This window comes from Spironucleus salmonicida, chromosome 1 (genome assembly GCF_000497125.1).
Source record: "Spironucleus salmonicida strain ATCC 50377 chromosome 1, whole genome shotgun sequence".
Lineage (NCBI taxonomy): Eukaryota > Fornicata > Diplomonadida > Hexamitidae > Spironucleus > Spironucleus salmonicida.
Window position 1 is genome coordinate 1,874,651 of NC_090596.1, and position 25,744 is coordinate 1,900,394.

The 25,744-nt window shown below is 32.4% G+C and overlaps 9 protein-coding genes and 1 pseudogene across 9 annotated transcripts; 7 read left to right on the forward strand and 3 right to left on the reverse strand. All coding sequences in view use genetic code 6, as the record gives it.

Moving 5' to 3' along the window:
* Positions 1-126: 126 nt before the first annotated feature.
* Positions 127-7,002, forward strand: SS50377_21285 (uncharacterized protein; the record flags this gene model as incomplete). Its single annotated transcript, XM_067905222.1, has 1 exon — positions 127-7,002. The coding sequence occupies one exon, from the start codon at positions 127-129 to the stop codon at positions 7,000-7,002; it is 6,876 nt and encodes a 2,291-aa protein (XP_067768704.1).
* Positions 7,003-7,743: 741 nt separating this feature from the next.
* On the forward strand, positions 7,744-7,950 carry SS50377_21286 (uncharacterized protein; the record flags this gene model as incomplete). Its single annotated transcript, XM_067905223.1, has 1 exon — positions 7,744-7,950. One exon carries the CDS (start codon positions 7,744-7,746, stop codon positions 7,948-7,950), a length of 207 nt encoding a protein of 68 aa, XP_067768705.1.
* Positions 7,951-8,573: 623 nt separating this feature from the next.
* On the forward strand, positions 8,574-9,362 carry SS50377_21287 (uncharacterized protein; the record flags this gene model as incomplete). The annotated part of the gene is made up of 1 exon (XM_067905224.1): positions 8,574-9,362. One exon carries the CDS (start codon positions 8,574-8,576, stop codon positions 9,360-9,362), a length of 789 nt encoding a protein of 262 aa, XP_067768706.1.
* A 1,692-nt stretch (positions 9,363-11,054) lies between these two features.
* On the reverse strand, positions 11,055-12,887 carry SS50377_21288 (Glycerol-3-phosphate dehydrogenase; annotated as a pseudogene).
* A 48-nt stretch (positions 12,888-12,935) lies between these two features.
* On the forward strand, positions 12,936-13,283 carry SS50377_21289 (uncharacterized protein; the record flags this gene model as incomplete). The annotated part of the gene is made up of 1 exon (XM_067905225.1): positions 12,936-13,283. One exon carries the CDS (start codon positions 12,936-12,938, stop codon positions 13,281-13,283), a length of 348 nt encoding a protein of 115 aa, XP_067768707.1.
* Positions 13,284-13,519: 236 nt separating this feature from the next.
* On the reverse strand, positions 13,520-13,876 carry SS50377_21290 (uncharacterized protein; the record flags this gene model as incomplete). The annotated part of the gene is made up of 1 exon (XM_067905226.1): positions 13,520-13,876. The coding sequence occupies one exon, from the start codon at positions 13,874-13,876 to the stop codon at positions 13,520-13,522; it is 357 nt and encodes a 118-aa protein (XP_067768708.1).
* A 59-nt stretch (positions 13,877-13,935) lies between these two features.
* On the reverse strand, positions 13,936-14,319 carry SS50377_21291 (uncharacterized protein; the record flags this gene model as incomplete). Its single annotated transcript, XM_067905227.1, has 1 exon — positions 13,936-14,319. One exon carries the CDS (start codon positions 14,317-14,319, stop codon positions 13,936-13,938), a length of 384 nt encoding a protein of 127 aa, XP_067768709.1.
* Positions 14,320-15,046: 727 nt separating this feature from the next.
* On the forward strand, positions 15,047-15,517 carry SS50377_21292 (uncharacterized protein; the record flags this gene model as incomplete). The annotated part of the gene is made up of 1 exon (XM_067905228.1): positions 15,047-15,517. One exon carries the CDS (start codon positions 15,047-15,049, stop codon positions 15,515-15,517), a length of 471 nt encoding a protein of 156 aa, XP_067768710.1.
* A 1,606-nt stretch (positions 15,518-17,123) lies between these two features.
* SS50377_21293 (uncharacterized protein) lies at positions 17,124-17,393 on the forward strand (the record flags this gene model as incomplete). The annotated part of the gene is made up of 1 exon (XM_067905229.1): positions 17,124-17,393. The coding sequence occupies one exon, from the start codon at positions 17,124-17,126 to the stop codon at positions 17,391-17,393; it is 270 nt and encodes an 89-aa protein (XP_067768711.1).
* Positions 17,394-18,577: 1,184 nt separating this feature from the next.
* SS50377_21294 (uncharacterized protein) lies at positions 18,578-23,911 on the forward strand (the record flags this gene model as incomplete). Its single annotated transcript, XM_067905230.1, has 1 exon — positions 18,578-23,911. One exon carries the CDS (start codon positions 18,578-18,580, stop codon positions 23,909-23,911), a length of 5,334 nt encoding a protein of 1,777 aa, XP_067768712.1.
* Positions 23,912-25,744: the final 1,833 nt, after the last annotated feature.

A 25,744-nucleotide genomic window follows, 5' to 3' on the forward strand; every position in this document is an offset into this window, starting at 1 on the left:
ATTATATTATATTATATTATATTATATTATATTATATTATATTATATTATATTATATTATATTATATTATATTATATTATATTATATTATTAATATTTAGATATAAATTTTATTACCACTCCTTAAATGACCGATCAAGACTAGAATACCAAGGCAGAAGCTAAGCCTACCTAGCTCACTTTTTCCTCTTTAGACAAAGATCTGATGGAGCTTCAATAGGATGTGGTGTTTTCATTTATCGGAATTTAATTTAAGATAAGCGAAGTTGGCGATGCCGTATGTTACCTAAAAGTAGCCATTGATACTGTTGAAACCCTCAGCCTACTGCACCTCTTCATGTGGCAGCATAGACAAGGCCTGCTACTCAGAAGCGACATCCAACTGATCATAATACAAGATGACCTGAAGGATCCTAGTATATCAGTATCTGAATACTGGTGTAACTTGGCTTCGTTGTCCCTTCAAATGGGGTTTTCCACTATGTCATTTAATGAATATAATGATATTTTGTTATAGAAGTCAACCCATTAGATGATTATAGTATCAGACTTCCCCAGAATCGACTCTCAGTAGCTAGACACCATGGAGGGATTGAGCAACTTCCAGTTTGATGATAAAATGTCCTATTCCATGAAATTGGTTATTTTGGAGCGAATTGGCTTGGCTGCCCATAAATAATAGCAATATGCGCATCTCCTGCCAATGATACTAGGCTATAGCGCCTACATTATTTACAATCAAATTATTTAATATTAAAAATAGGATATGGAAATTCTTGTTGAAGATGCTGGTTATATTAATAATGTGAAATCTGGTAAAACAATTCATCTCCCAAATTTCCCTCAGATTTATATTCATCATGCATAAGAAATGTATACAACTGCAACCCACCCATCTGCAATTTCATATAAAACTACTTTTATAGACTAGAATAGAAATGATAGGATCGAAAATTTTACAGTCCGTAAAATCACTTAAGTCTTCAAGAATATCTTTGAGCTCCCAGTGCATTTACTAAACATATTAGACTTTAACGATAGCAACTAGTTCATCTTCCAGCAAATGTGCGACGTGTCCTACCTGTTCAAGGCGCAGTACTTTGCGGTGTTCTCAGCCTTCTTCCCTCTCGAAAATGCGGTTATGAGCCAGAGCTCGAGGAGCGGTAAAACTGTCACCCTGCACACCATCTTCTACTTCAACCTGTTCTCGGGGCTGAAAATTCCCATATTGATCAACACTGGATTCACAAAAGATTCACATGATCTGAAAACGCAGCCTTTATATAATAGAGGTTCTATCGAGATGGATTAAAAACTAAAAACTTTATTTTCCGCTTATCAAAGTCAAACTGACCTTGGAGATGTTATTAGTAGTAATTTGAAAGATGGAGTTGAATATTCTAAAACGATGGCTTATGTTAAAAAAAAGTGTTTCAACCTAATCAAAACATATGATATGCATACTGCCTAATAATAACTTAAAGGTGCATTTGAGTTATATTTGTAGGGTACGTCAGTATTTTGTGAATTTTCTGTGACCGGCCTGCTTGATTTTTTTAAATTTGATCCGAGCGAGCAATTAGAATAAACTAAACAAGTCTTAAAATTAACTACAAAAGCTTTAGATGATGAAATTTAGAAGTTTACACATGAAAGAGACGTCGCTAAAAAAATAATAGATACACAAAATTAAGAAGACAAGAGTAAAAAATAGAAAGATATTAAAAAATATGAAGACAGTATTAGAGCTATAGAGTAATAAATTGGGATATTGTAGTAGCGTACAGACTATTATGCAACATAAAAAACTTCGATTTAGTCCGATAATGTTGAATCGTATAACTCCAATAAGGAAGTCATGCTCTTAGTCGATGAGTGTCTGGCCTAACAAAAGGGCAAATATGCATTGTGCACCAGCGCGCTAGTCAGAATAACCTACTAATTCGTTGACAAATTTACGAAGAAGGCAAAATATAGTATTGATGAAATACTTAAAAAAATAGATGATATATCAGTTTATTATCTCTCATAATTATTAGACTGGCTAGAGATTCGTCAAAATAAATTGCCAATAGATAAAGTTGAGAGTGATGAAGCACAGTAATACTTAGAATAGGCAAAGTAGAAAATAGAATACATCCTTGGTGACCCTATAGAGATTGACCGATATTTCCTTAGGTTAATACTGTCTGAAGTATTTAAAAATTGTAAAGCTTATAAACTTATTGATCTAATGGGCATTTCGTCACCAAATTTTATCAACCTTAGAGAGTCATTAATTGTAAAGAAGTCATTCTAGGAAATGATGTCAGATCTTACAAAATATACTACGTTGGAAGTATTTAGAGAGAAACTCTACTAGTTTCTCCTTATGCTGTACAACCCGCGTGGGATCGAGACTATATTCTGGCGAAACATTTCTTTTGTTATGAATTAAGGAGCTGATACCATCAGTTCATTTCATAAGTCAATCGAGGTTAAAGATAAACTAAACGAATATTTGGGCGAATAGTTTGGTACAGAAGAACAGTACATAAAATTCTTCAAGAATATATATGCTATTACTATAAAATTCCCTATATTGAATGTTTATTAGGAAATACCCTTTATCTCAGTAAAAGTAACTCACCTTCTGGCTGCAGGAACTGATCTAGCCCTTATAAACTTCCTCAGATAAAATTAGTTTCTTTATACTTCCGAAAATAGTAGAGGTAAAACTCCGTATACACAGTCGAATATCCTTGGCACCTCCTAGATGCACCCTTCTTGTCTGACCTAAAGCTACTACAGGGATATGCGAATTACCACTCAAACAAACAAATCTATGATAGAATAGGTAAACGATAAGGTAAAAGATATGAGCATCAAGGACTTCTACCTCACGATGATGCCAGAGCTAGCTGCAGAGCTGCAGTTCCTATGCCCCTTGGTGTGCCCATAGATAATTATTAATGAGAGTGCAACTAAGTACCTTTTCAATTCCACATACTAATTCTAGTTAATTATTAATTCAAAGTCTATTCTTTTGAATTAGATTTCTTCTCATATGTAAATTCACAATTCATTGTTCATAATGAGGAATAAGGATTTAGTTGGAGCTAATTAGTTAATAAATTAAGAAAGCAAAACGGAATTGTTAAAATTGTAGTCAATTGCAGAATTTAATTAACAATTACATCTCACTTCATCTTCATCGCTGAATCGAGATGTGGTGTTCGTATTACATTTCTTAGCAAGCTAGAGGTTTCTAGATACGCTTACCATGCTTAATGGAGAATCGGATTAAGCCTAACTTAGCCAGTTATGCACTACAGGACAAATCGAAGGCATGTTTAAATAGCAGCAGATATCAGAAATTTCATCCGCAATAATCCTTGTTATATCCTTGTGTAGATAGTACCCTACTCATATGAGTGGATTAACTAAGCTTTTTAAATAGATTATCAAGTATTCACAGTATCTGGAGATTTATGTGAATCCACTGTAGGTCTAATAGAATAATATCACCACGCTGAAAGAAATTTATACAGAGTTTTAGTCGCTTTTTAAAGGTGCATTTTTCATGTTTTTACAAAAATCTTTCGATAAATACTGGAACGTCGATACGCCAGATATAGATATGTACATTCGTGACGCTATTCAGAACTCCAGCGTTTGCTATGTAAAGCTAAAACAACTAGGTCTACTATAGAAGGATGAGAAACTTGCGATCGTAACTATTACTGATAAAACTTGCATTTCGAATCTATTTTTTGAGACATCTCCGCCGATGCCGGATTATCTAATTTCACTATTCGGGGTGGAGGATACAATAAGAGATTCATTTTCTAACAAAAAAATGCTATCAATTAAGACCCATGACGTGGATGAAGAGAAAGTTTCAAGCATTAATCTGTTGATGGATTCAGGAAACCACACTGGGGAAGAAATGTTTAAAAAATAAAAAGATACCGGGATTGCAACATGTTTCCAGGTAACAAATAAATACCAGCAAAACTTCAAGTAGATTTGCCTGCACCACTAGGTGAGTCCATAATATGAAGCAAGAACGGAAAAAGTAGAAGCATACTAAGCACAGAAAGAGGTGAAGGTTTTAAGTGAAGTAAAAGCCAAAGTAGAATAGCTGAATAATGATGTAGCCCAAGCAAATGATAAAGTAGAATAGCTGAAGAACGAAGTAGACGAAGCTGAAGCAGAACTAACTACAGCTAAATTAAAAGTAAAGGAATTAAAGGTTGAAGTCAACCAAGCGGAAGCAGAACTAACTACAGCTAAATTAAAAGTAAAGGAATTAAAGGTTGAAGTCAACCAAGCGGAAGCAGAATTAACTACAGCTAAATTAAAAGTAAAGGAATTAAAGGTTGAAGTCAACCAAGCGGAAGGAGAACTAGATACAGCCAAAACCAAAGTTAATTAAGCAGAAACAGAACTAACTACAGCCAAAACCAAAGTTAATTAAGCAGAAACAGAACTAACTACAGCTAAATTAAAAGTAAAGGAATTAAAGGTTGAAGTCAACCAAGCGGAAGCAGAATTAACTACAGCTAAATTAAAAGTAAAGGAATTAAAGGTTGAAGTCAACCAAGCGGAAGCAGAACTAACTACAGCCAAAGCCAAAGCAAGCTAACCAAATATAGATGCTAAAAATATAGTTATTTAGTACGAAAAACGGTAAGAATACGCAATGTTAAATGCAGTGTAAGAGATTGAAAAAGCAGAAAAAGCATTACTATATGCATAATATGCATCAGTTTCTCCAAGAAAATAGTTTAATATTGAATAGGCAGAGATATAGTTATAATAAGCAAAAGATTGGTAATAAATACTAACAGAAAATACTAATAAAGATAATGATATTGAAAAAGCGGCCATAAAAGCGTAAGCTGAGTTTGAAATGTTATAAGCAAAGTATGATAATATTATTCATTCATAATAAATAAAGCATATGGCAGAAAAAGTAATAAATGTAAATTATTAAACTGAATTATTAACGTAGAATTAAACAGAAGCTATGAACATGACTGCGACTGCGAAATAACGGGTTGAAGACGCTTAAACAGATTTAACATCCAAATAAATTATATCAAAAGAACGCGAAGATTCTGTAAATGCCGCCAGGAATAAACTGAACAGATTAATAGAAATATTGAAGAAAAAAAAGGAACGGTAATCTACGACACAGGAAGAAACTACATTATTAATATAACAGGCTAGTAAAGAATTTGAATAGGTATAAGAAAACGCTAAGTAGCCAACAGCAGACACATTAGTTGCTACATAAAAACATTAAAGTGCAGTGGCAGATTAGAGTTTTGTTGATAAAATGCTAACATGTATAAAAGGTGAGTTACTATTAGGAGAGAAATCATAAAAGGATGTACAAATCTAAATAGGGAAACAATCACCTTAAGACTAAGTTGAAATTTAATAATATATGAATATATGGAACTAGGCGATAGGATTTTAAACACCAACTAACGAATCTGAAACAAATTACGAAGACGTAGGACTATCGGTACTAGACTAGTAACTTGTGTTTGATATGCTCGAATTATGTTAGCTATTTGATTAATTATCTTAAATTTAGTTGGCAAAAGAATCGAGTTGCTAATAGTAAATTCTAACCGCATCAAAATATGCGGCACTATCCGTAATACGACTAACAGAATAATATAACTAAGGCAATAACAGAAAAGTATTATAATAGCATGGCGGTGCAACTCCGAATTAGGTAAAAGTAATGTCAAAAGAGGAGAATAAGTAGTTACAAAACGTAATATCAGAATGGTGCACTAGCGTTCTAAAGAAAGGATAATAAGCATAAATCGAGATTAGTGATTTTATCACTTAGTGGAAAAATCTGTTCGGAGTGCCATAAATCATAGTTCATTTTGCGTTTAAAGTGTTATTAAGAAAGATAAAATAATTACTATAGTAATTAAAAGATTAACTACAATTGCAGTAAAATATTTAAGATAAGAACGCGAAATCATATTACGGAACAAAAAATACAATTGTAGCTAATTAATTATAATAACCAGAAGAAAAATAATAGTACTAGAAAAACAAATAGTTATTCAATGATAAATTTTTCTGTCTTGACATTTTCTACTTTGTGAACTGTAAACGCAACAGTACTTCTTCTATGTTTTGCATAGATTATCTAAGAAATATAGAAAATTAGACTGTTAAGAAGATTATCTAATAAAAAGATTTAAACCATTAGAAGAAAAAGACAGAAGAGCCTGCTAAATAATAAACGGAGGCTTAACCGTAAGTAGATCTTGAAATAAATCAATCCTATATATATTTCAAATTTAACTTACCTATAGAAGCAATTAAAGTTATATTCGTAGGAAAAACTATATAAGAAAAAAATAATTATTTTTATTTTAAAAAATAAAATGATTAAACTATAGAAAGCGTGTTACTTTAGGCAACGATTCCAATTAAATGTGGAAAATAGGTTACTAAAGTAGTTACTAAGTAATAGGGTAAATATTTATAAGTCTCATTTAATTTAAATATGAGTCATATTTTTGTAAACTTGGTAATTTCTATCCATTAGATAAATCCATAATTAAAGGTATTAATGGTATTAATGGCATGTGGATTTCAAATAATTGCTAATCAGGGACTATCAACGCTATAAAGTTTACAAATAATGTTTTGCTCTAAATTCTAGAGAAAATAAATTAATGTTTACTTGAATCAGCTATAACCTATAAGATACTGGCCAATGAAATTACTATAAAATAAGTTATTGTTAAGAAAGATATTATTGGATTTTTGCTTAAAAATCATCTTTTCCCGGTCTCTATCGATGGAACTACTTTAATCGTCGATCGTCTAACCGAGGACAATAAAGAATTCTTGTACTCTTCGCAGTACGAAATTCTATGCAAGATTGCAATCCTAAAGTATAGAAACGCGCTTTCAGATCCCTAAATCGAATTCCTGCAAAAGAACGAAACCGAGGTGTTTGATGCAGCATGCAAGTTGATAGAATCTAAGGATGAAATTTTGACATTGAAAGTAAAATATTTACGTTAAAGCCCTATTGTAGAAGGGTAGAAAGGATATTTTGAGGAGTATTGTTTTGAAGTTTTTTAAACATCCAAAGAGAACTTAATGAATACGTTAACACAGCTGAATGCGGTTATAGTGGACATCGAGGAAGGCTTCCTCCACGTGATAATTCTTGAGAAAAAGTGAGGGTTTATTTGTTCTACTGCCTGATGTCACTACATGGGAAACTGGTGGGCTAAATAACTGCTTATTTATATTATCCGTTTCGTATATATTATATTGTAGAATTTTGAACGGCTTCCTTAAGCTAGAAATAAGGAATTCCTAAATAAGTAAGGTTTTAAGAATAGATCAAAACTCTGTAAAACATCTCAGTGTTCAGATAATTTTTAAGCATTCTGGCTACATGATATTTTATAGGAATTACTTTGCTTCAGCGCTTCAATTGCTAAATATTGGATGCTGCATTTGCGATAAACTTTGTTTCCCGATTTAGATTGGTGAATATCCTTGGTCGAGTGTGCTAAACATTCTTTTGCACTGGCCGTTTGGCGGTCTAAGATGACACATATTTCCATTATGGCGTCAAGAAAGTTTGCTCGTTTCCGTTTCAAGCGCATTTACCATCTTAACTCAAACTGCCGATCAAGTAATAAAAGACAGCCTGGGCCGGCAAGCCGGTCTGCAGTACAATGTAGATACCCAAAATAGGTAAATGTGCGGTTTATGTTATTTTGAAAAATGGAATTACTGTGCTGAAAGTCTAGCTTCATGTACTACTCCGGGAGTATTAACAGAGCGGTATGGTGGTTTTGAGCTGGACCAGTAGCGCATCTGCAAATTTAAAAAATTTAGGATAGTGGTGCTGAATTTAAGCTTAACATATATTGGTGCCTGCAATTTCAATTAGAAGGAGTAGTGATTTAATACGATAGTGTATTTTGCTGATTAAAGTGGTTGCAAATGCACCATACTGGCATAGAGCTGATTTACGATACATTAATGATGAAATATTCTATCTGCAGTTTTCGCCATTAGCAGTGATCTTCGTTCCTGGTATTGCTAAGACATCGAGCCCCTTTATATTTCTTGGTTGAGGCTGGCCATAACTTCTAGGTTTGGGTTAACAGTCAGTGTTATTATTATGTAACATGACTTTGACAGATCAAAATAGCTGGATATCCTTCGTAATACTTAAAACACAGTCATGTAAACTATTTGCCAATAGGTAGCTGTAGGTTAATAGAGCAGACAAATTATTTCTAGCAACAGTAACTTGTTTCCGTATGCTAGTATTGCGATAGCGTAAGGAGTTAATATAATGACTAAGTATGCTACGTATTATTAGAAGATTATAATTCCTATAATTCTCGCCTCCTGGAATGTACCTCGATTCTGGAGGTAAAACCGATATACAAGACACACCATGTGACGTTCCTGACCATATTCATACTTAGTGAATCTGAAACTATTATTTGGCGATCGGTCGATCAGTAATGATGTTATCAAAGGATGTAGGAAATTTCACCCCGCCTAATTGCAGTTATGTTACTTACAACTTAAGTAAGAAATAATGCTACAGGCATACTAGATGATACTCAGGTAAGTCAAATTACCATAATAGTGGAAGAGAATCTGGTTAGGAGGCCTCGTGACGCAGAAGCATATTACAGCAATAAACTGGACAGCGCGAAATCCATAATTATTGTAGAAACGAATTCCAGCATACCATGCATAGTACACAACTTATGGGTTGAGCAGCGGGTAGCTGATGACTGTTGTGAGATGGCCTTTCTTCCTCCGAAGATACACGTGGCCTTTTAATAAAATTACAGACTACATCCGCTGACAGTGGTTAGGAATGCTGAATACCAACGCAGATAATGTAGTAGTGCAGTAGATGAAGATACACATGGCAAATGTAGATAGGCAGCAGGTAGTGTATATTGTAGTACTTCTGAGGAGTTATATGTTATTTAAAACTTTTAAACTACTTGCATTCATTTACTTTTCAAGTTTTTGAACACAAACCGCCACGTAGGAGTTGTAGCATGTTTACTATACCAATTTATATTGTATGTTAGTGTAGAATAAGATCTAGATCTTCAGTGTTGCGAATACCCAGCCTGCAAGCTTGCAAATTATCAGGATAGAGGATTGTGTAAAGAGGCGCATACACAGACTCTCGACTGGCATCTCAAAGCGAGGAAATATATAATTTCGCTGTCGTATGGTGGTAGCGCGTGTCTATTGGTTGTCAGTTTTCCTCGAGCAGTATCTAGCGTTACAAGTTTCTGTGGCAAGAAATACTAGATCTATAAAGAAGCATATTGATCATAAATATCTATGAATATTAGCTACTACGAAAGAGGAAATAAATAAAATTTTGTCATGCAAGGAGCAGCTGGAAGTATGGACTCCAAGGGCCATGCCAATAAAGTTGGTTAGAGCGGAACTGACTGATAATACATTGTCGAGTACAAAGCTAATTGGGCGAATAATAAGAAATCATATCAACTATACAAGTACAATCACCTAGAATACCAAGCAACACGCAGTTTATCTTTGTATACAAGTACCAGTAAGTAGGCTGGACAGATAGAACTGTCAGCAGTAGCGAAGGAAGAAAAATATATAATCTCACATTTGGATCAGTTTTGTAGTTAGAGGTGTATTGATCAGGCTTGGCAAGGCTATCAGTACACTTAGAACCAGGTTTGCATTTTTCATAATCTTACGATAATTGCGAAATTCAAATTCAAATCGCGAATAACAAGAATAATACTTACATATGTCATATTATCTCGATAATAGTATGCAGGTTTTGAAATTTTTATAATTAAATTTAGGTACTCTAATATAATTATATTCAGATAAATATATAGCATCCTATTACATGAAATAGCTATACTTGGAGAAATTGCTATTGAAGGAACATACTTATTTGCTATATAATAGTTATTGATAGAAATATTTAAAAAGATTATACCGAAACATCGTCACTAGTCTTTTTTAGCCTATTAAGTCATCGCATACATGAGGTAATAAACTATGCAAACTATAAAAATTATTGCTTATTTAACCTACGGGTAGATTATTACTGACGCAACAACGACTTCTACTACTCATAATAGTTATATCCACGAAATACGTTATCTGAAACGCTATATATCAATAATTTAACCTAAATTTTTCAAAAGCTTATCAATAACTGCTCAACTATTTATGCACCCATTTGTGTGTTTAATAATGTAAAATAATAACCATTGGTGCTTTCAAAAATATTGAGCACAATTTCATTTTCCAAGCAATATTCTTGAAACAGTTTGAGTTCTAGATACAAATTATAATGGATCAAAAACTTGTAATACATAGCAGTGATGTATTTTTTGGACAGTTTCATACTTAATAATATCACGATTTTGAGTATATATCATTTAAATATTTGTAGATAGAGATGGATAGAGTGGTATTATTTGCATATCATTTTATAGGCTTTATCGTAAAATACTGTATTTAACGCAACTGGATTGGGTTTCTTCTAATATGAAATTTATGTTAGGATAAATTAATTGATTTTTGCAATGTATATGAGCATTACTAACAATTTGTATGGTGTGGGAATGTTCGAGCATAGTAACATATTTATATAACAAAAGAGCACTAGTCTAGAAACAGTACGAATGCCTTTTCAAGAATGTTAAGGCTTATTAGAATGTAAATACTAATGTAATTAGTACAGATGCATATTGGTGACGACTACTAATGTATTTATAATAGTTATTGGTAAAGATGAGTTTTGACAAGATTGCAGACTAAGCACAGTATATGGTGCAACATTATGAGTCATACATTATTTATAATGAAATTTTCTTAAGAGTAATTAGATAGTCTGGAATATCCTAAATTCAGCAGCGTATTAATTTTCTGCTGGTTTACCGCATATTACTGTAAGCGGATTGAATATTTAAGCATGAACGAAAAACATAGCACTGAGTCACTTTTCTAAGACACTGCGCAAGCTACAACCTTTGAGCCGAAAATACCCTTAAGTACGGCATCGCACATCATAATTGGGGCCTTTACAACGCATTGTCTTATTTTCTTAGCTGCTTCTATGCGTTCATTTTTAGGGATAGGCTTGGAAAGCTATACAGTAAGTCTAACAGCTTCGCCATTCTCAACTGCAGTAGATGTACAAAATGTTCTAAACGGTTCCACAATTTCTGGTTTAGCGTAGTTTATGCCGCCTTTGCATTAATTGATTGTGATTTCTTCAATCTCATTGGCATCCCGATTTTTACAAATATGGTACACCCATTGGGACATAGAACACAAGTGATCTATATTTGAGATTTATCAATCGCCACTTCTTCAAACTTTTCAATGGCGACAGGTACATTACTAACATATTACTTTATACGAACGTGCAGCATCTCCGCTGGGACTGCGTGAGCAACCTCCGTCTCTCCCGCAACTTGCATCTCCCAATAACCTTGCTAACACGCATGCTTATTGACTACGAATCGAGCTCTTACCAAGGAATTGCGGCGCAGAGAACAATATGTTTTCATCAGCTAGTACAACCGGTGTACCGGGGGCTGCAGATGTTTCCAAAAGAAGAGCGGCCCTCTTCGGCAGCATCGTCCACCAAATTATGAACCTAAATGCAATTTCCGGCTGAAAGAAGCGCCCGCTAACAAGCTTGAACGAACCAGCCTCTATAGGCCTGGCTTTTGGATTAACTTTTCCACCCAAAGACACGGCAACTTTATCCTGAGGAATAAGGCCAACCGAGAGTGACAAACAGCCGCATTCGAGCCTTGTAGTTTTCGTGAGATCTGGCTGCAAAGTTACAGGATCCATCGGAGCAAGGTACACCGCGGCAACCCGAGTTTCCCCAACTAGATTTAAAGCCGTGGTTACCAGATGGAGCGGAATTCCGAAATCTGTTCAGCACTATTCGATATTTCGCTAAAGGCCAGAGCAGCGCGGTAAGAGCCCGTAGACGCCCAAAGCGCGCGCCCTCCAAAGTGCACCTGTGGACCATAGTCAGACCGATAGCGCCAGAACCCAGGATTCCACGTTCTTCCCAGGCGGCTACCCGTCCATGTTGATCATTTGCTGCGCCGAGTACCGGAATGCTCGCTCCCCCTCACGGCAGCCGCTCCCGAAATCAACACCTTTGCCGAGAAGTGCCGCACACAGAGGCCCCTCGTGACGGTCGAAATTGTGTACCCGCTGCCAGTTTCTGTGCACTGAAACACGAACGAGTGCATAAGAATGCTCGAATTCGACTGAAGGCAGTCCGCCTCGAGCAGCTCCGCATACTCGGGCCCGTGAGCTCCTGCTTGTACTTGCAGAGCCCGAAGCCGCCGTGAATGCACTGCGCCAGAATTCACTACCACGTGTGCTATTTTCTAGCACCAGGTCCGCTTTTCCGAGTATCGTGGCCGTACGCTGCAGTAGCACCAGTCGAGATATTTCAGCACCGTTCGTTCCAGAGCGCGGAAGGCCCAGGTGAACATCAGCTTCCAATTGGTATCTTGCGTCTCCTTGCTTTCATCGAGTGGCACGCCATCTATGCAGGCGTTGTAACGCAACGTTTCTGACCGCGGGCTGCTCGCTCTGCGCGAGGTGCCGGAGGATTTCGCCCCAGCTCCCGTCCACCTCCTTCTGGATCTTGAGCCCCAGCTGCTGCTTCTTGGCCCTGCATACCGAGTTTTTGGGCGAAACGCGGTGCGCGAAGTCCAGCACGAGCTGGTGCGAGGGCGCGATCAGCGAAGTTAGGAGTCTGTGAGCGTGATCTCAATATCTGTTGGCAACAACTGTGGGGGCAGCGTGAATGCTACGAAAATCGTAGTACTGGATTCCGAGATCTCGTATGACAGGGAAAGCATTTTTCAAATGTGGCAAGGGATAATATATAAGAATTAATGTATAATATTGTGTAAATGTTTATTCGTAAAACGTGTTTTGCTATATTTTGTATATATCTTGAAAAATGAACTGTGCTCAGAAAGTCTCCGAAAAGGTAAATCCTTCATTAACGAATATCGTAAAATATGCAGGCGGTGGGAATGCACCGTCACATGTCTGTGGAGCCTTGTATGCAGTTTAGCTGGCAAATCCCAGTGTATAACCGTTATTGGAGGAATAATTCTCAAAAAAATTGGAGGTGTTGAGTGCAGTGAGCTTTATGGGAAAATATCATGCGATGAATTAGTTGAGTATGCAGTCAGTTTAGTAAAGTGATGATTCATTCGTTCTCTTCTAATGTCATTAGAATTCTTTTCTTTGACTTATTGTTTAACTTAATAGATTCCGATGTGACGAACTCAATTTTCAGTAACAGAAAATTTCATCAGAATGATTTTCTAAACCCTGGCTACTCCTATTTTTCCTGAACTTGATCTTTTATTTTTTTGTTTGGATCCTTTTGGATCAGAAATATAGTTCTCTTGAAGCTGGTTAAATATTTTAAATAGTTTTCACTTCATCTTTAGTTAATAAATATTAGATTTGTTTATAGTATGAGCCAAATTGATATGTTTCAATCTTATTAATTATTATAAACTTACTATAGTCTTGCATAGTGCTAAGTACATCAGGAGTATGATAATAGTTCTATTGTGCAATTTCTTAAGGTAGTACAACTATTACTTCTCTATCTTTATTAAGCAATCTTATTTATTCAACTTTGCTACATACGTTATTACTTTCAAATTTCTATTTAGTACTAGCTTTCTTATTTATCTTTATGAGTTCATTATTTATTACTAATTCGATGAAAGCTAGGTCATCTCTTTTTCTTCAATCAGCAGTTTTGCGTTTATGAACTTCACCATTTCTTTGGTTAAAAAATGAAGGTACTATCTTTTAAATATAGATAAAAATTAACAGATATTCACTTAACTTGCTTATCAAAGTTTATAAAGATCATTGGGTCTGGTTAAATAATTATATATAAAAAACTATATTTGAATTAGCCTCTCTTCGAATAGTCGTTTCCAAAATAATCAATTGATCTATTATACAATTCAATAAACTATTTCTATTCGAATTCTTAACTTGTTATCCTTCCAATATCCTTAAAGATATCTTTTATATGTTCTTCCTTGAGACCGTTCATTAACAAGAAAGTTGTAAACAACTATCTAAAAGGTCCATACAATTTCTTAATAGAATGCAAACATGAAATGGTCCCCCAAATTCCAAGATATATTCTTTAAATAATTAGTTTATAGAAATCAGATTCAGTTGTAGTTTGAAATACTGAACTTCCACTCATGTCATCTAATAATAAAACTATTTTTATATTCGTATCTAATATTTATTATAACGCAATCCAATTTATTCATACAGCAACTACGTATACTAATCAACATCATCACCTAAGCAATCTTTCTATAAAACTAAACATTCTTAATACTATTGCTTTAGCCACTCGAATTGTGAAAGTATGTTTTTGAAAACTTGGAAGAATAGTTTTTGATCTCCATTTTTTAATTTCTTTATCTTTTAAAGTAGTTCGTATCTAATCTTATGTTATCAATGATAGATTTATAATGGTTTTCATTTTCTATAATTCTTGACATAACATTAATAACTTTTATTTTGAAGTCATTCCATTCGAATCAACAAATGGTATATTAAGTATATTGTCTTTGGTTTTTGATTTTTAATAAGTTTAATCACAATCGATAGTTGGACTTAAGAAGAATGTATGAGTTATAGCTCTATTATTTAAATGAGGGTCATCTAAATTATACTTTGATAGCTTACTTTAATCTAATACGCTTAATTTATTTTATTCATTGAATACGTTTTGACTGTTCCTGCTGAACCCATAAGTCCAAAATAACAATAACCATAGCTCATTATTTCAATTTAGACCTCCTGGGATCCGGACGGTTGCGTCAGAGTATTTTTTTTGTTTTTATATCAAAAATTGAATTTCGTCTTATTGTATATTGTACTCCATATATTTAATTGAAGCAAAAATAATAATAAATTAAATGAATGAATGTCACCTTAGCAAAAACCTACAAAAGATATAAACTGATTCTTGTTAAACTTCTGCTTGTGATGCAACTCTTATACTATCAGTTTAGTTTAAAATATTAAATGATAATTAATTAGTTCTGTTAGTCATATCTTTCCAAACAAATATATATGGATTCAAAGGCTACAGCATTAAACTTTTATATATTAAGATACTAATGGTTTCATCACATTAATTTGCCTTTATATAAACTGTATTTAAGTATCTAAAGAACTTAGCTGAATTAAGTTCACTTGTAAGATCTCTTTTAATAATTAATATTTCTTTTGTTATTTCTAAATCTATCTTTGGTTAATAGCTGAAACATGCATTCAAATTTAAATTTTTACTGTTGGATCAGTAGTATACTCATCGAATGGTAATTTAAACTAATCATAAAACATCTTATATTCAACTTCAGGAAGGATGTGATATTAATTATTGATACGATTATGTGAATCTTAATAAACCAATTTAAAATGTTTATCGTTTATTATTTGCAATGGTACTTTATCATTTCTAAAAGCTGTTAAAATTTTATAATGAGTAATATTTATATAGTATGTCAATATTGAACTTTATAAATTACATTACTTTTAAAAGATGAATGTTTCAAATATATTATCATTACCAGGGTTTAGTTACGATTGACCATGGTCCTCTTAGGGATCAGTAGCCCAATGGGATGTTACTGTCCTTTGTTTTGCCTCCGCTAGCAATAATCCCTTTTAATTGATCCTAACTAATAACCTCCTGTTAATTATGTTTTGAAAAAAATAGGGGCCTGTTGCCAAAAGCTGACCTAGCATTATCTAGTATATCCTTTCTCTGCTTTGGAATATCCGTGATAGTGTAGGATATACTATTATTTTACTAGATAGGAGTTAGCAGAGCGAATCAGAGTAACAATACTAAAAGCAAGTGAAATTATTTGTGCAAGATGTATCAGTAGGTGCTCAGGATGTGAGATTCGCCAAAAATATAACCAGAGCTTGCTAAATATATTATTTGTGTAGCATTATATTGCTCTATGTATTTGAAAGGATTGATCCTGATATCTTGGGCTGCTAGAGCACTTATTTTACTAAGTATGTATTTTATAACTATGCAGATATATAATATATTAGCAAGGCGCACAGTAGGTAATTAGTTGTATACAGAAACTAAACACAAAATAGATTTAAAAGCTTACCCATAATTAGTATATTTCGATGCAGTTGGTAATAATTACAATACTAGTTTATATAAAGATCGTTTACTCAGTATTAGACATGATCTGCTTGATGTATTTAACTTAACTAATCCTGCACAGTATCAAATTTATCCCTATCACTATGCATTAAATTGTTGCTAATGCATTCCATAGGATACAATGTTCTGGTTTTGAGTCGAAAATATGCTATGAATTATAAGAATATCAAATATTTAGAACTAATTAGTTTTAACCTGAATTTTTGATATAAAATAATGCTAAATGTTTACAATATATATTAAATACTAATATAGTATAATCAGTAAACAAAACTTATACTAGTAAATATAAATATAACTAAATCTGCTCATATGCATACTTTGAGTTTCCCTATATAATAACACTAGCTATGCATATTTTTATAAAATATCATATAATATAATTTTAATTATCAGAGCAGTAATTTTAAAGTCTTAAATGTCGCAGCCTCTCATCGATAGCGGAAGCGCTTTAAAAATCGAGATTTCATATTTTATTATACATTAAATTTAACTAAAATGCTATTCCTTCAAAATGCGTTCAATAAGTTACCCAGACAATTCACAAGCGCCATTTGGCTAATGCTATCCACTACATATCGAATGTACCTATCATACCTCCATTTATCACTATTTCATCATTCCTGATACCGCCAAGAGTAAATGCAAAGCACCCTGCAAACCGATCCTCAGAAGTTTGAAAACAGCATCGTCAAGATGTCCCAAAGCGGTACGGTTTTAATTCTGCAAAATACGCCGATTGCACCGATTTAAAGTTGATAAATTCGTGAAATTTCAGCGGAAATTTGGTCGATAACTGCATGGAATCTCGAGAGCGCGAGAGCGAAGTATACACTGAAGGGAATTTATTAGGGACGAAGTTGCATGAGCTGCACGAAATCTAGAGATTTGGGAGCGAAGAGGGCCAGCGAAAATGTGACTATCAGGGTGACGAGATGGCGCTAGCTGGTGGTCAGGACCCAGCGAGGTGGCAATATCATAATTTATTAAGAATAGGACTGACCTTATGCTAGCTTAGGACCTCCACATTTTGGTGCTACGAGCCTGAGTCGATGCTGTTGGCATAGTGAATAATGGCTTAAGCGTAAGATTTGGCATAGGTGGCTGCTACTGAAGTGGGTACCACTAGTACGGTACCCCAAGTAGTTCCATAGACAGCACCAAGGCAGGCATGAGTGGTACTGCATAGTGCTCGATGACAATACAATACTATAGTATATATAGTAATATCTTAAATGGAGTTTAGTAGTATATATGCATTGGGAGTGGTGCTTGTAAGGATATTTAGTATATTACTATTGTATTTATAGTATATAGCACTACCCTTACTAATATATATTCACTTATGAGCCCAGGTACACAGTACACTAATAAGGCTATTCTCACTAGTAATGCAAGCAAGGCTATGCCGAAGACCGTTTGCATTTTATCTTTAATACCTGCCTGCTACCGAACTGGGCACCACCAGTACGGTACCCGTAGTAGTTCCATAGATAGCACCAAGGCAGGCGTGAGTGGTACTGGGATAGTGCTTGATGACAATACAATACTATAGTATATATAGTAATATCTTAAATGGAGTTTAATAGTATATATGCATTGGGAGTGGTGCTTGTAAGGATATTTAGTATATTACTATTGTATTTATATAATATACTACTATGCTTACTAATATATATTCACTTATGAGCCCAGGTACAAGGTACACTAGGAAGGCTATTCTCACTAGTAATACAAGCACAGGCTATGCCGAAGACTGTTTGCATTCTATCTTTAATACCCGGATGATGCATAATCTATCAAACATGGTACTCTGCAGTCTCACCCGGTATGTTTATTAAGACCGAAGCATAGGGATGGATGAATGTTAGATGGTAACGACGACTCGCAGGATGAGTTTTACTGAAGAGAAGCGACGTCAGCAGAAGATGATACTTATTGCATCTAGTAACGATAGGGATGCGTGGGATCATGCATAGCGGATGAGCTAATGTATTTTTAGGAAACTCCTATATTTACTAATAATGCGTGATAGTTAAGTAGTATTGTATATTGTTAATTCCTTACTAGCGCTCAAATACAGATAGAAAAACTACATTAGTTTATTTTATACTTTTTGTTTCGTAAAACACTTAACATTCATTAATCATACTATTTATTAATATATAATAAAAATACATAAAGTTTTCAAAGGATAGCAAAGTATTTTATATAATAATACCCTATTTTACATCTTACCTCTTTAACTCCTTAAATGTCATCAGGTTTATCTATTGAGTTTAAAGCTCTTCCATATTCAGTTGACTAGGGTTATAATGTAATAATTAATAAAAAGATTAAAAAGCTTAAATTTACTATAAGAGATAACGAAATTAGTTAATCTATCTAACTTGATAGTCAATAGTAATATATTCTGCGCGCCAATATTAGTACTAAAGAACAACTTTGTGCTGTATAAATAGTGCTACTATACAAAAAGTTAAAAAAAATTATACCAAACTGTGCTATATAGCTAGTATAAAAACACGAACTTTTTGTTTATGACGATCTTTACTTCTGGAATAATATTGGAATTGTAGCTGCCCAAATGGGACTTAAGACCAAATCAATTAAGATATATAAAGACCATAAAGGGGAAAATTAAACACCAGATTTAGATCTTTATCTAGCAGAGATCAATTAGTACGATTTACAGTATATTTCATTTTATGATAGCTTCGACACATTGACGATTCTATAACCAGAAGGTATAAACAAGTGTGCTTTCCATGAAAATTTAATACTGATCTAGTTAGCTGCAATCTAATACCAGCATACAGAAAAGTACCCGTTAATATTGCCATTAGTTTTTGGATTTTCTGCATATCAGTTATATACTGACAGATTTGTTCAAATTTTTTAGAAAGCTGAAGTTGCATCAGCATAGGATCTTAAGCATTCTATTTTAAGAAAAATATTCGAATTGTCCAATATTGTTTATAACGAACAAGTATTACCAGATAAATTTAAAGTTATGAATCTGTTCCAACTACCTATCCACTTTATCGGGACCGGGATCTGCCTGTTCATGTTCCAGCAGCTCTGCCACGTGTCCTACCTCTTCAAGGCGGAGTATTTTGCACTATTCTCGTTGGTTAACAATGATTTTTACGAAACTCTTACGAATGCTGTCATAAGCCAGAGTTCCAGGTCTGGGAAAAGCGTAGCTCTCTACACGCAGTACTTTTTCCACCTCCTGAAGGGAAATGTTCCAATTTTGCTCAATAAGAAAGGATCTGATGACTAACCTCTATATAAGTACAGGACACACTCATTTCACGAGCAACTAGTTGATCAGTATAAAGATATATTCGAGTTACAGAATTTAAAAAATTACAAAGAAAAAGTACTTGCTGATGTTTGTAAATTCCATACCTTTCAGTTGGAAAGCTTAGACTAGATGTCTTTTATTTACTAGACTATGATTATATTTATTAACAAAATTGAGGGCAACTTGTAATTAGTTCAAAAGCTAAAATACGATAATTCTATATAGTTGCAATTCGATTAACTAAAACTAGCTTCGTTTTTCATTATAGATACTGCAAATATTATAAATGATATAGACTAAGTATTTCTTGAATAATAAAAGCGAAATAATATATAATTGAAACACCCTATCATTTTGGTAGATGAGTGCTTGCAGTCATAGAAGAAGAAGTTTTCGAAATGTGTTAAATTGTGTCAGTCGTTGTTCAAATATTACGAAGAGAAGCTGATAAAGTTAGGTAAAGATTAGTATCTAGAGATACAAAGCACATTGGATAATGCAAAATTTTGGTAGATAGGTAGATTAGGAAATATCAGAAATACCAAATATCATTTAGCTATCAATGTTATTTAACAGCTTCTGAACACTGACTCACTTTTAGCTGTAAAAAGGAAACTGGATCGAATTAGTGGGAAGCTAAAATATGAATACTAGGATATTAGCTTGTACCAAACTGTTGAAAACATTATAACCAGTGTTTAATCACAAACTGCAGATTAGAGATTCGATACTATACACGCCAACTAAGAAATTATAGTGGAATATTTTAAATCTCTTAATAACATACTAGGAAAATCAGAGTATATTCTCATAGCGATGGAGCACCTTCACCTCGAGATTGATGATTACGACCTTCTCGACGAGCTAGTCGTTCACTCACCGCAGATCCTGAATACTGGGAACAGAACAGATTTTAGAAAGATATTATTTTCGGGAATGTCGTCTTACAGGAATCGAGGACAGTACTACGAAGATTTTGAAGTGGATTTCTACAAATTGATCCTATCGTTGTTCAACCCCAGAGGGGTCGAAACATCATTTTGGAAAGCATTTTCAATTATTGCATTTAAGAAAATTGAACATAGCTAAGTGGATGACAAGTTATCTAAGGATAAAAAAGAAGAAAAAACTAGTAGAGAGAATGCTTTCCCTATAAGTTAGCAGGGCATGCTAAAATAATATTGGTCTTCTTCAGTCCAGTCTTTAATATGTAAATATTTTATGAATACAAATACAGAGGATTTACATTAAGATCTATAACAGATGATTCTAAAACTGCCAAAAATGTCGGAATAATACAGTACTAAATACGAAATGCCTAATTTTGACTATTTTACTGTTATAATGGCTGGAACAGATCTTGCCATCATCAATTGCCTTACTCTCAATTAATTTTGCTACAATACCATGTTAAGTAGAGGTTGGTTGCACTATATTAATACTTAAATGTTAGGATATGTTCAGCCTCACGCGTCATTGCTGTCTAGCTTGCAGTACGAACAGCGTCGGATGGTAGTGGATGACAAAAGTTATAAGGATTCTATTAATAATGTAGAATAATCAGTCAAGACATTTGCTAAAGACACCCCAATTTTGGTATCACTACTGTACTCGATGATGACGGAGAAGTCGGTTGAGATGCAGTTCATGTGCTCATCGGTATGCCCGTCTATATGGTTTCAGTATAAGTAAAAAATATTAAATTTCAATGCAACCAGCAGTCATGTAGTCAGTTTTTGTGTAGAAGGTAAAAAGTAAATTCCAGAGCAAACTATGTATCAGTTTGATAGCCTCACCTAAACCTATAACAATATTATCATACACAAAGGTGCTGAGAATGACGCTAAATTTAAGCTCACAAAAGGAGATGCTCATTTTGAATTACTACAAGATAATCAAAATTATAATATCAGCTGCATTGCATCGTCGACTCTGAACTACGAGGTGGTATCCGTTTTGAACTATCAGCTCATGCTTACATTCATAGAGTAATATTCAACCTCAGAGATAAGTGTAGCATATGCTTAAGATACGCTATAACAAATGTCTAAATTATTCTAGAGAAGCGTATTGATGGAGTTCATGCAGGTTATCCTGTTCATGGCGAAGCTCACATGGCAGTCGGAAATCCTAATTAAGAACATTTCTCTGATTATGAGGTACGTGGACACTGGGCATATCTACGTCTAATACGTGCATGGTGGAAGTATTACTGCAGCGAAAAGCGAGGATGTTTTTAATTTGCTGGAAAGAACGTCCGTGCCGCATAAGTTTATGTTCCTAAACCCCACCTTTGACTATGCGTTCTAAAATTTTAATAAAGACCCAACTATTTCTATATATGAATAGGTACTGGATGATTCGGTAGCAGCTGCGAACGAAACTTTTCAGTTGCTGCGTTATAGATCACCCGCCTAGACAGAAAGTACTAACAAAGAGGACGAATCCTCCATCAAAGAAGCCATTGTGGAGTAGGATGGTGGAACTCAGGATGATGTTAGCAGCACAACCTAGATTGAAAGTACCACCAAAAAAGGGAATCCTCCACCACAGAAGTCAATATGGAGTAGAATATAGGATCGTACTAAGATGTTGTTAATGCAGGTATATACGATAAAAACTATATCGCAGGAGAATCAGTGCAAGGCATAGGAAAACTTAAAATACTAAGAAACATGCCCTATGCTAATTATCGTGATCCCTTTCAACAAGAAGATGTGCTTTACGGATAGTTTGGACAAAGCAAGGCACAAAATATTTGACTTCATCGTCACGTTCCACGGGTACCCTGACCTCGGTTTAGAGAAAATAGATGGCTGCCAAGTGCTTCCGATAGAGTGCGGTCACCATGTCCCCGAAGTGTTGGCCGAAAAGGTTAAAGCGTTCACGCTTAATAATGTATTGCAGATTGGACTTGATAAGAAAGGAGCACACCTGATATTAGACGTTAACTATAAATCTTAAAATTGGTAATATAATTTGTAAAAAGCTGAAGATTTAGTAAAGCTGCAGTAATAAACGGAAAAAGACAAAAATGTCAAACATGCTGAAATTTTACAATCAGAAAAATAAAAGATTGTAAAACACTCATTTTATAAAATAAGTTGCCGCTAAGATTGCTATACCGAAAGTTTTATTGAATTTTTAAAAATCAATATTCCATTCAATGTGTTTTAAGATTATGGATCTAATTTTATTTAAATAAAACAAGAGTTAGACTAGACTGCTAAAGATAAATTAGATACAATGGAATAATTTTAGAAATGCATTAATTTTGATATTTAATTCTAACCATAAGGCATAACTTAATTTGAATTGGGTAGTACTACAATGAAAGCATAAACGAATGATAAATAGATTCGGCTGTCAGTTTTATTCATATAAGATAAATAAAGAATTATCTATCAATTAAGCCAGTTATATCATATGCTAGGCTTTAACATATGCAATGACGAAATTATTAGTGTATTTTTCACTGTCAGTGTTGATATATACAAATTTTTAGAGAAATTGTAGCTTCGTCTCGTATTTGCATAAGGTGAAAATGATTATCAGTATTTATATGTAGAAAACAATCCTGACACGATACAATAGAAAGAAGAAGTATTGAGTGCATAAATTTTGATGGATGCAAACCTAGCAGCTGTGTAAGCCTTAAATAACTAATAGAATTTTTCCGCAGATGCACGTAATCTTGTCATGTATACTGCCATAATTTTGTCATTCAAAGCAGATGTTAATATTAAGTGTTAGTATTAAGCCAAAAATTTTTAATTTACGATAACTTATAATGATTTACTTGAACAACTGTCCACTTTTGGTAGTATAATTTATTAATATAAAAATGGTACCTTATTCTTAAAAAATAGCAATATCCATTTGATTTCTATTTTCCGACTTAACTCACCTAGTTTTTAGAGTTTTTGCGAGGATGATTGGAAATATTTTAGCTTATTAACACAATTTTGCAATTAGTAAGAGAATACGAGGTAGTAGTTATTTTAATAAAAGTTCTAGACATACTTTGATTAAATTTCGAAGCTGCTTCAGAAAGTTACCGTCGATAAAGTTGTTTACTTTGGATTTTAATACGAATGTGAATAGATTACTTATGGCAAGCGTGAACAATTTAGTTAACGTTAATTTTTAAGCCCAAACAAGTTAGACAGTAAATAGTTGCTGAAGTTATTTGTGGAATCGAAAGTAATTATACTTAGTACCAAAATAAAAGATAACAAGAAGAATAAAGTTTTGGTAAAAATTTATTTTTTTGAGTGAAGCTTTATAATTTAGTAATTTCCAATTAACATGGCTAGGTAATGATAGTTGCCTTGATGATACTTAGTTCATAGTTGACTATTTATTCATTTATATATATAAATGAATAAATTATTATAATATAGTAATATAGTAATATAGTAATATAGTAATATAGTAATATAGTAATATAGTAATATAGTAATATAGTAATATAGTAATATAGTAATATAGTAATATAGTAATATAGTAATATAGTAATATAGTAATATAGTAATATAGTAATATAGTAATATAGTAATATAGTAATATAGTAATATAAATATAGTAATATAGTAATATAGTAATATAGTAATATAGTAAATATAGTAATATAGTAATATAGTAATATAGTAATATAGTAATATAGTAATATAGTAATATAGTAATATAGTAATATAATATAGTAATATAGTAATATAGTAATATAGTAATATAGTAATATAGTAATATAGTAATATAGTAATATAGTAATATAGTAATATAGTAATATATAATATAGTAATATAGTAATATAGTAATATAGTAATATAGTAATATAGTAATATAGTAATATAGTAATATAGTAAATAGTAATATAGTAATATAGTAATATAGTAATATAGTAATATAGTAATATAGTAATATAGTAATATAGTAATATAGTAATATAGTAATATAGTAATATAGTAATAATAATATAGTAATATAGTAATATAGTAATATATAGTAATATAGTAATATATATATAGTAATATAGTAATATAGTAATATAGTAAATATAGTAATATAGTAATATAGTAATATAGTAATATAGTAATATAGTAATATAGTAATATAGTAATATAGTAATATAGTAATATAGTAATATAGTAATATAGTAATATAGTAATATAGTAATATAGTAATATAGTAATATAGTAATATAGTAATATAGTAATATAGTAATATAGTAATATAGTAATATAGTAAAATATAGTAATATAGTAATATAGTAATATAGTAAAATATAAATATAGTAATATAGTAATATAGTAATATAGTAATATAGTAATATAGTAATATAGTAATATAGTAATATAGTAATATAGTAATATAGTAATATAGTAATATAGTAATATAGTAATATAGTAATATAGTAATATAGTAATATAGTAATATAGTAATATAGTAATATAGTAATATAGTAATATAGTAAATATAGTAATATAGTAATATAGTAATATAGTAATATAGTAATATAGTAATATAGTAATATAGTAATATAGTAATATAGTAATATAGTAATATAGTAATATAGTAATATAGTAATATAGTAATATAGTAATATAGTAATATAGTAATATAGTAATATAGTAATATAGTAATATAGTAATATAAGTAATATAGTAATATAGTAATATAGTAATATAGTAATATAGTAATATAGTAATATAGTAATATAGTAATATAGTAATATAGTAATATAGTAATATAAATATAGTAATATAGTAATATAGTAATATAGTAATATAGTAATATAGTAATATAGTAATATAGTAATATAGTAATATAGTAATATAGTAATATAGTAATATAGTAATATAGTAATATAGTAATATAGTAATATAGTAATATAGTAATATAGTAATATAGTAATATAGTAAATATAGTAATATAGTAATATAGTAATATAGTAATATAGTAATATAGTAATATAGTAATATAGTAAATATAGTAATATAGTAATATAGTAATATAGTAATATAGTAATATAGTAATATAGTAATATAGTAAATATAGTAATATAGTAATATAGTAATATAGTAATATAGTAATATAGTAATAATATAGTAA